This window comes from Eimeria acervulina, genomic scaffold (genome assembly GCF_000499425.1).
Source record: "Eimeria acervulina Houghton genomic scaffold, Eah_scaff197, whole genome shotgun sequence".
In the NCBI taxonomy this organism is placed as follows: domain Eukaryota; phylum Apicomplexa; class Conoidasida; order Eucoccidiorida; family Eimeriidae; genus Eimeria; species Eimeria acervulina.
This window is the reverse complement of record NW_013548775.1, coordinates 27994-38548: the sequence shown is the minus strand read 5'-3', so window position 1 is coordinate 38548 and position 10555 is coordinate 27994. Positions and strand designations below refer to the sequence as shown.

The 10555-nt window shown below is 48.7% G+C and overlaps 1 protein-coding gene across 1 annotated transcript; it reads right to left on the bottom strand.

Annotated features, from left to right (window-relative positions):
- Window positions 1–453: 453 nt before the first annotated feature.
- On the bottom strand, window positions 454–10345 carry EAH_00024810 (Flagellar inner arm dynein heavy chain, related; the record flags this gene model as incomplete). Its single annotated transcript, XM_013392987.1, has 23 exons — window positions 454–726; window positions 883–1080; window positions 1378–1548; window positions 1870–2101; window positions 2200–2348; window positions 2523–2899; window positions 3079–3397; window positions 3552–3830; window positions 4033–4491; window positions 4652–4864; window positions 4984–5180; window positions 5298–5604; window positions 5905–6188; window positions 6288–6625; window positions 6754–6863; window positions 6964–7173; window positions 7312–7455; window positions 8082–8297; window positions 8475–8609; window positions 8751–8949; window positions 9172–9311; window positions 9471–9741; window positions 10056–10345. 23 exons carry the CDS (start codon window positions 10343–10345, stop codon window positions 454–456), a joined length of 5511 nt encoding a protein of 1836 aa, XP_013248441.1.
- Window positions 10346–10555: the final 210 nt, after the last annotated feature.

Genomic DNA, 10555 nt, shown 5'->3' with positions numbered 1-10555 from the left:
TATGCATTGAAAACATTTCCCTTCGTTGGGGATACACCAAGCTGCTTGCAGTATACCCTGAAGGTAAGCGCGCAAAAATCAGCTCACCTCAGCATACCCAGGTCAAATGATGCCTTGGGAGATTGCAGCCAAAGAAGAAGCTCACCTACAAACCTTCATTATTTCCTCCATGTCTTCTTTTTTGTAGATATTCGGAACATCCCCATAATTCAACGCGCTGTTGATGTCTTCAAGCATAGATTCCCCCAGAACTTGAGAATCACAAAAGAGGAACGTCTGTGGCTTGTCCTCCAACCCAGATTTCATAAAGCACTTCTTCAGATCTTCTCTCCATTCCGTCATCCCATAGCCTGCGAGTGCCGACGCTAGATGGATACGTCAAATTGAACGCAAATGGCATGCAAACCAGGCGCGCATAGCTAACAGAGAGGTATCTAAACAATTGATGCGTATCTATTCTTTCGAAAGACCTTTGGTAGCGTCGATCTGAAAGCACTCCGTCTCCATGATGAAAGCAGCAAGGCGGCTAAGCGACTGTCGCCCGGAGCCTCTTACTCCCAAGAGAAGCGCGTGCCCCGACGGCTGCCGAAGTACGCGGCAGATTCGCGCCACATGGGCACATGCGTCGCTGAACATCACGAGCTGTAGGGGAACTGCGAAGGTGTTGTTGTAATCTTGCATGTAATCCTCAACTACTTGCTTGAGCTTTTCAGCAGAGGAGACCTCCTATGACACACGTGCCAGCGCTCACACGGTAACCTCACCCACCAGCACGATATTAGATAATCAAACATACGTGGGCCCACCCGACGAAAATGGTTCGTTGGCTTGATTGTGTCACTTTGCTAGCTTTCGATACGTGCAAGAAACAGCTGCACTCACCAAGTAGTACCTATTTAACCCCTGTCCAACAAAATCAGCGAAGATCATGGACGCCATCTCCTTTACTTCAGAGAATTCAATATCAAACGTTCGTTTGGCCTGCCTTTGAAGGAGGTTATAGAACCATATCCTGTCCTCATCGTCAACAAGACGGTCGCAGAAAACGCGGCATGTTTCGTGAACCCAGCATCTGATGACCTGAATATCTCAGACCATACGGAGTGGAACCTTGAGCAAATTTGCAAACTGTGGGCGTTCTGCCCTAATATTTAGTGAGATTTGTAATTAAGAAAGTGGAGAATTTCGTTTGCGGGCAGAACATGTGTTTTGGCTACACAAATACAAATATCATGCCACCCGACGCTTGCTTGTTCATGCAATGCGCAAGGGGGTAGAATGTAAAGATAGCCAACAACAAAAATGCTAGTTGAGCTAAATTTTAGTTTCACGGTGGGTGAACATGATTGCCGAAAAAGATTGTTAACCTCGGCTCACAGCGGCGGGTTCCTTCACTGCTTTCGGAGAAAGAAATGCAAGCCCTTGAAACACCTTCCAAATCTCGCGCATGTTAAATGTATAGTGGGACTTTGTTGGAGTTGGAAGCAAGGTTTTCGTGACTTCTGCGTAGAGGTCAATGGTCGCGAATACAAGGGGATCCGTGAGGGCCTGAATTGTAGCCAAATGCAAGTGTTCCTATACATGTACTACATATATATATATATATATATATATGTAGTCTTTGCATGTTCACACATATATATATATATATATATGAACACACAATGACTGACCCAAGCAGAAGTATTTGCCACCCTTTGGCATGCACGTACAACCCCAGTTTTAAAAGCACTAATGGCTCCCATACTCAGCTGAACATATCGGTCGAGCGGGTTGCATCTGGAGCTCCATCAGCAGGCAGACAAATAGGAAGCAGCAAACAGCAAATGCACTTTCATCCACTATATGCGCGTTATCTGCAAGGTTTACTTGAATGTCTGGGGAAAACTGCTGGAAGCAATGTCTATTGAGCGTTTGGAAAATTGTTGCAATTGAAGCTCGTTGGAGCTCGTCGAACGCTAGGACACAGTAATGCCTCAACAGACGCGCAGATATTTCGTTGCGCCCGCCTCCTGGGGGACCCATGGCAGCCACCATGCGCACGTCCACAATTTCTTGGAAGGTCAAACCTTTGCGATCATACCAGCCTCTGTGGTCGAACCTGAACAACGCGTAGCACGGTGGCGCAGCTGTTCCTGTGTAGCCGCAGTGCAATGCTGCATCTTCTCAGATACTCTGCTAGGGGTAAGCATTGCTTACCACTGCCGCAGAAGTTCTAACGGAGGCTGAGCTCCAAATTCTTCCTTCCGCGGCATGTTTAGGTCATCAATGAAAAAAATGCATGTCTTGCCAGCGGGCGGGCCAAAAACACCTCTGCGTCTCTTTTCCAACTTTGCTTCCAACAGATCCTACGACGTGCAATCCAGGTAAGTAGGAGGTGCGCTACCTCTGAATTGTGTTTTGTTCAACGGCGCAAAGGGCGGGAAGTGGCCGGGTATTGGTTGTCTACGCCATAGAAATTTCGTCGCGTAACAGTGTGGGGTGCTTGCCGCAGAGTGTACACGTACCTGCACTTGATTTACCCTAGTGTGGGCAGAAAACGTCATTAGATGTGTTTCATAGGTATCCGGCAACGTCAGTAGGAGGAGATCAGTCAAGTTGACGGTTTTCCCAGTCCCAGTCGGGCCTGGGCAAATTACACTATGGCCGTTAAGTAATAACGTAGTAATCGAATGGGCCAAGCGGATCGAGTCTAAGGTTGGAACCACTATGTTCTCGTACGATGCGCCTTTCGGAACAACAAATAATGGAACTGTATCCCCCCAAGGGGTCCACTGGTGGGTATTGATGTCATAGCAGAAATCGTAGAGGCTGCAACCAACATCCAAGTGCCCAATATCAAGCCCGAGCTCCTGCACGCGGCTTTTAAGCCAATCGTCTATTTTCTTTCTGCCGGGACCTGACAAAAGCCAGCGAAACCAGAAGTCGTCGTTGTTGTCTTACCCATCCAGCACGTGCACGGATTAGTCCATTAGCACAATAAAAACTTGAGTAATGACATACCGTCCGCTGTAATACCGAATGACCACACAAAGCTGAAGATAAACGCAGCCGGGAGGCGCCCATACAGGGCGTCACCATGCTCTGAGTCAGATGGCTTGTCTACTGGACGGTAGCGAGAACAGATGGAGCCGAGCATTCGAAGACACGAGGCACACAGGTTGGAGTTTACAGTTGAAACGACCTCCTTGCACTTTTTCCTAAGAACCGCAATTCCTCCTGGGAAGATGCTGCAGGACAATTTTTCAATGAGTGTTTTGTGCGTGTCTTTAAACGTTGGAGGGAGCGCCTTCAACCAAGAAGCAACTAGTGGAGAAAATCCAAGGACCTCTGGTTCCATATATACCATTCCACAACGACTGACTGTTGCAGGCGAGGCTACGGATAAGTCTTCGACCTAGACCCGCACAAGAGAATTATTCTCCGCATGAGAATTAAGTACTGGAACAGCTGTCTCTGTTCGGAGCTACAAACGCTGCCAGTAAACAATTATGGGAATGGCATTCTGAAGCGCGGCATTTCACACTTTTAGGCTAGAGTTCATCGCCTACTTCAAACATCATTACTGTTCTGCTCGTGAGCGAAATGATTTCCCCTGAGTTAAGGCACAGCTTCTTGTTGTCGTCCAAAACGGAGTTCATGCTCTCAATCCACAATGCATCTACCGGACCGTCAAACATGATCCAATGCTGGTCGGAAGAGGTGTCGCGGATTGCATGACGTATAAGTGCCGCAGCGAGACCATCTGTCCATTCATGTGTTGTTTCGTTGAAACATCCATATAGTTGCCCAATGGTTACGGATTTCGGATTTAGAACGTTTACATGCACCTACACATCGCAGTTTGCAGTACAAACCGGTGTCTCCCTACCAATAAGAAGATGAGGCTCCGAGAATTTTCGGCTGGCCGCTCCCGCGTTAGAAGAAGAACTCTCGCCTCACCTTTGCAAACCCTGGGTTTTTATACAGTTCGCTCATTGCGGCAGCTAACAAGCGGTAACTGCTCGTTTTGCCTCCTCCCGTTGGGCCTACAAGCATGAGACCATGGCGGACCTGAACTGTGTCGTACAACTGCATGACCTTCCTCATGAAGGGCGCCACTGGCTGTAGCTTCAGCAAATCTGCCTGGCGCAAGAGTGCTTCCAGAAGAACTTGGTTGTCGGCACGGGGCACATCGATGCCGGGAAATAGGTCAGCTATGATGTTTTCAAATAGCGGAAGGTCATGCGACAGGAACTTTGGGAAGTTCACATCTTTTAGTGCCTGCAGAAGAATCATCTGTTCATCCATGGTACTGTGTTTCCTCTTCAGAACCCCTGCGGCATTAATGACTGATCGAACCGCCCTCATGCCATAATCGTAGTGATCCTGAGAAGAAAGCTGCTCTGATGACAGCTTAAATGTTGCCACCATCTTTGTTGCTAATTCTCTGGCGTGATCGAATCCAAAGCTATACAGCATGATTTCCGCAATCATTGAGTAATCGGGCACCTGAGCGTAGATATATCGTTCGACAAAGCGATTGTGTCAACGCCGTTCACGAGAAGAAGCAGAGGACAGCAGACGCCAAGCGGTCCCATAGGTCGATCCGTGCTGTTAAATATGTGCGCTTTCCATTGCATTGGTTTAACGCAGCTCCTGGTTGCCTCACCATCATGGCCATAGGCCTGAAAAGACACTTGAGATTGTCAGGAAGTTCTGTTCTTCCGGCGTATCCAGGGTTCATGGTAATAAACACGTTAAACGTTGGCTCCACAAGTATGCGCGAGTCTTCAAAATCAATCTCGAGAGTCATCCCATAGCCCTCAAGCTGAGCTTTTGCCCCAAAAAGCACAACCAGCTGCTGCGCTATGACAGATAGGACCTGCGAGGCAGAAAACAGGGCGAAGGACAACTAACTTTGCCGGCATGTCGCGCTGTCCTGTGAACCCGAGGCACGCTGTGGGATAATCATGCTTACACGAAACCTACTAAAGTACTTACTTCTATGTTGATTCGATTGAATTCGTCAAAGCAGCACCAGGCCCCTGAGGAAGCCAATCCTTTAAAGAATTTTGCGATCATTATGAAGTCCATCATTTCCGAGCAGTTGAAAACTACACACTGGGTTGCCAAGGCCTTGGCCAAGTCCTTTGTTGTTTCCGTTTTCCCAGTCCCTGCGGGGCCTGCCAGCGATCCTCCTAAGGCAGGAATCGCACCCGCGCGCATGTCTGCCATGCTTTAATACGTTGAAAAGCCGGCGTCATTAAATGCACATATCAAAATAATACTCCAAGAAGCGCACTCCGATTCCTTACCGAGGTTTAGCTGCTGAGCGCTCAGCAGTGTCATGTAGGCCATGTCTGTGAGTGGAGTGATCACCAACCGGAAGGTGTTCCCGAGGTATTCGTACCCGTAAGGGAAATCAGTTTGTACACACTGAGCCCAGCAATTGTCATCTCTCCAGTAATACCTCAGCTGAGCAATCCACTCAAATGCCTCCACGCTGGACACTTCTTCCTTCCACAGGCGCTGCACGATGTCTTTGGCGTGGACGTCAATGACAATAAGGGCCCCGATGGTGATGCTCTGCATAGAGCTAAGCCCCCTTCGGACAAGCGCAACCTGCAAAGTGCAGACGTACGCAAGAACCGCTACATGCTTGTTCTACGCATTAGTTGCTTCTGAGGAACTATGCTAGTTTTATTTGCTCATGAAAAGTCCTGGCTAATTTCTCGCCGCTCAGGTGTTCTGAGCCACGCTACTGGCATCGTATCAGCAACTCAAGAAAGGGTCTAAACACTCCCCTACGATTGAGGCCACGACTAAACCGCTCTTATTTTAAGAAGGAATTTACCACTGCACGATCTGAAAATGATTTGTACTGTGACGTGAGCATTAGTACTGGCAGTGCTCCACACTTACCAAATCCAGGAGTTGCTGCGTTTGAGTCTCCATAAGGCTCTTAAGCTGCCCATTTTGGATCGCATCTTCTACCAAAGCTGTCCAATGCGTTTGGCTGCCATTCAGGACGCACTGCCCAGCGTGCGTCATCGCCCACGTTGTCCGCTCGGATATGGGATAGTCAAGTATAGCTTTGTGAAGTGATTCCCTCACTGACAATTTCATTATCTGCTCTAAGTCTTGCATCCACGTCTCGACGCCTCTGCCTGCCGTTACGAGGCCTTTGACAAATGCCATCCTTTCGCCTGAAAAGCAGTGACGGTGGAAACTGTGATAGCATTTGTCCTTGTTGTGGGCGGCGAAACAAGGCCGGTTCAACAAGGGAACGACTGGCCGTGACATACCTTCCGCAGAGAACATAGCGGTGGCCACAAGATCCGAGGAAAACTCCAGCTCATTCATGTTCTCAAAAACTTTGCATAGGAATGGCTGAACCTTTAGTGGGTCCGTCGTTTCCGACAAAATCTCAAGCAGTTCATCATTGGAAAGGAAATAAAATCGAGCAAACTGGCTACGTTTGAGTTCGAGATATGATTGCAGTTCTTTTTGTACACGCTCTAATAGCCTGTTGTTCTCGCGGAGCTTGTCCAGAAGGCCAGGAGTTGAGCATGCTGTCAACACCAGGGGCTCCTCATATGTGTGCCGCATGAGCACTCTCCACGCGGTATCGACTGTGAAGAACCTGAATTCAGAAAACACTAGGCCTTCAGGAATGCAGGTGGAAAGGTTTATGGGTCGTACCATCTCTGCGTTGTTCGTCGAAAAGTTCTCATCGTGAATTCGTCGTAGTTGCGGCATGTGCACTGATACCGTTTTGTTTCTGCAGGAAGTTGCTTGGGTATGTCAGGTGAGTGGAAGATCGGCTGCAGGTACAGCCAAGCTCTCTGGCACTTGAGCCACTCATCAAGGGTTTCGGATGCCTGAGATAAAAAATAAGTACCACAGCAGATATATTGTTGAACTCTGCCCTCCACGACTAATGCAAAGCACTTTCCGGGAATGAGAGGCTATTGTGCATACCGTCATGATAAGAGTTGCCCACTCATCAATCTCTTTTTCGAGTGGCTTTTTGTAAATCGAAAACTGCAACCCTTGCGTAGTCATAATATGCTCGTCGAGCAATCCAACTATTTCTTCTGTGCCTTTCAGGATGTACGTGTCTGTGTCCTTGTATGTCTCGGGGAAATCGAACTGGATGTGCTCCCACTCTGCTTTCATCGTTTGAAGAGCCTGATCAGAAGAGACGAATTCACGGTGACGTCAGTTGCTTGTCAGTAGGATGTCACCAAAAGCATTATCTGCTACCTGCTAACGTTGGGGTATCCATGGCTCACGAATATATGCCTTCAAGTGCTCGGATGTGCTTACCTTCTCAAGGTAGCTTTCCTTCGTCGCTAACTCTCCGAGTTCGACTACAAAATCCGTGCATTCTGCAATGCCCTTGTTCAATAAAGAACCTAGCGTAAGACTGGCACCCTCGTCTAGTTGCGGCTCGCCTATGCGTTCAAAAAGCTGCGGTAATGGGCAAACAAGCCTTTCTAGTGTCTACTGGGCCCCACATTTTGCCTGTGACTGGTTTAGCACAGTTCCCGAGGAGCACTGGGGGCCACCAGTAAGATAGATGCTCACTTTACTCCAATGTCGTTCACGCATTCCGTCGTTTCTTAAGGAAACAATGATAGGGACCAGCGGCTTGAACTCGACAAGTTCGTTCGTGACTTGCGAGGCTCTGGCCAGTACATCAGGAAGGCCGCGCTCCTGCAGGATTTTCTCCACCCGTCTAAGCGCTTTTATTCCCCCGTACACCTGCACCGATGAAATGCGGCTGAGACAATTGCCATTGCCGTTGGCACCCCTTGAGAAGGTTTGCAAGCTGTTACCCTACGGCGCTCTTCATACTAAATTGTGGATGAGGAAGAAGCGCCACCGGACCTGCTTCTCGATTTCCGTGCCGCTTAAGCTTGCGAACGGAGCAGTGAAAATTGACTTTCGCTTGGCGCTCCACTGGTACGCCGTTGACCAGAGGATTGAGAATGGCTCGAACTCCTGCGCATTTGTCCAAGTCGACTATCAGAGCAGTCAAGCCCATATTCTGTTTTGCTGTGGAGGTATTTGGGCCTAGGGCATCTCAAACAAACCTTTTGTATCTTCGTTATGGAAGTATAGTCCGTCACGTCTCTCCCAAAAAGACGCTCCCTGTGGTTGAACACTTTGGCCTGCTGAATGCTCATGTCGATCCTCTCCCCAACGGCAAGGACGCTATCATATACCTCGGCAAGTTTCGACATATCCGTGAAGTTGGCAAAGCCGGCAACAACGTCAGTAAGGTCAGCAATCGTGGCTGCGAACTCACTCTGTCAGACACCGGCACCACCACCAGGACCAGAAACATATATACGCCAAACCGTCAGGCCTCAAAAATGTTGAAGAGTGTGCCGCTGTCCCATTTCGCCAGCGTGCATGCATCTCAGCAAATGGAGCATTGATAAACAATCTATGGAACGGGTTCCTACTATGGAACGGGTTCCTACCTGCTGGACTAGCATATCATCCAGGAAACGCGCTCTTTCTTTGACAAGGGATGAGGCCACTTCATTTGACAGTTCTAGGATCTCAGCAGGTGACCCGTAAAGCCTCCAACGCAGGTTGTGATCCTCCACAAGGAGCTGTACTAGAAACAAATGAAAAAGACGTGCGTTGGGCTGTAAGTGATCTACACAAGCTGCATGCGTGATGGTGCTACCTGTCCGTGTGCTGACCGGCGTTCCATGCCCTAAAGCCTATTATTGGTACCAAGCTGTTCTCACCCTGTATTTAAAGGATTCTAGCACATCAAATATGTGCAGCGCCGCCTTAATCTCGACAGCGAGGGCTTCGAGTTTTGCTGGGGTATCGTCCATAAACTCCCTGAGCTCTGTAAGCTCTTCGATTCCCGCAGGCTGCTGCTTCAGTGTTGCGATAATCCCCTTAAACTCCTCCAGTGTCTGCTTGCACTGGTCGCGGAAGCTGCAGCAAGCGAAAGCAGCGTATACCCAAACAGCGCCGTGGATTATAGAAGGCAAGCCCTGCATTGTGGATGCGCTTTTGATGAAATGCCCCCGCGAAGCGACTCTGAATAATATCCGGAAAACTCAGTGGATTCATAGCTATCTCGGTTCTATTTGATCAATCAGTGTCAAAGGGAAGCCCGTTTCCATGATTTGTGCTCGGTTTGGCGTCATGTCTCACCGCTTTGCCAGTACATCAAGAAGAAGCTGTGAAACGCTTCGAACTGTCGATTTTAAGCTGCTCTTTATATCTTCACAACCAACACAAAACAGTCCAACGACAACCGAAGTCGGGATATCCTTCTCGATTTGCTTGATTCTCTGCGAACGAAAACCACGGCCGAATTTCACGCTCCAGAGTTCATCCCGACACAGGTTGTGTGATGGCATGCAGCACCGCTGGTTCGGCGGCTCCAATATAGGACCAGCAGAAGTACAATGTCAAACCCGGAGGGAGCTCCTGGTCTACGCGGTGCGCACCTCATGGTATCCCAGGACAGCGTGCCTGAAAATTTCCGCTACACAGCCTACTGCAGCTTTTTGCTCCGTTTCGGCCACAACGTCAGCCGAGGAAAGGCAGAGAAGGTCAACGAATGGTTGAAAATGGTCGATGAGTTTTTGCAGAAAAGGGAAATGCAGTTCGATGAGCCTCAAAATTTTTTTTTTGCTTTCCTGCATAGAGTGAAAGCGGAGAATCAGTCCACATCGAAACAGCGGATTGCCGATGTTCTTCCATAGCAGTGCGGCGAACCTATGCAGGTAACACTTCGTGTCACTACCTAGGAGTATGGGGATGCGAAATAGCCATGCTCCAAAGTGCAGCCACAAGAAAGGTTCCACTGTGGTCAGGATAGGCTAACAACTCATGCGAAATGCAGTGGTTGCACTTCACCTGCACTGAAGGTTCTTCTAATCCAAGTGGGGCGGTAATGTGCTTTTGCTGACTCTTGAATAGGTGCGGAAGAACTATTGTTTCTGGTTGAGGTATGTCTCCCATCCTCGCTATCCTGCAGAGGCACACAGGACGAAACTATTCAAACCAGATGATCGTAATCTCAAAACTACAAGGCAATGCACGTGCATCCAAAGGCCTGTGGGACTTGCCCTCTATCAAAGAACTCGTCAGTGGCGTCTACAAAAGCTTCTGGTTGAGGCGTCAACACGAATTTTGATCCATCAGGAGAGCGAGTAATTTCGACAAAGAAAAGGCCTTTCCACGAAAGCTTGCGCTCTAGGGACTTTACGCGCGACTCTTGGTAGAGGTTTTGGACGTCAGAGAGAGACCTGATGTTCACTGCTTCAGGCGTCGATGAACCAAAGAGCCCCACTAAGTCCTCTATCGAACGCGTTGCCATAACCCTGAAAACTTCACATGGGTCGTGAACAAGAGCTACTTAGCACAGCACGAACTCCAAATCATGAAGACGGATGCAGGCAACGTAGATGCATTAAAAGATTTTGAGGTAGGATTCCTTACCGTAGGGCATCCCTCATCAAAAGTCGGGTCAAGATGAGCATTCGCTTGATTTTGCCGTACTCGTATGTTTCTTTATTGAACTCATATA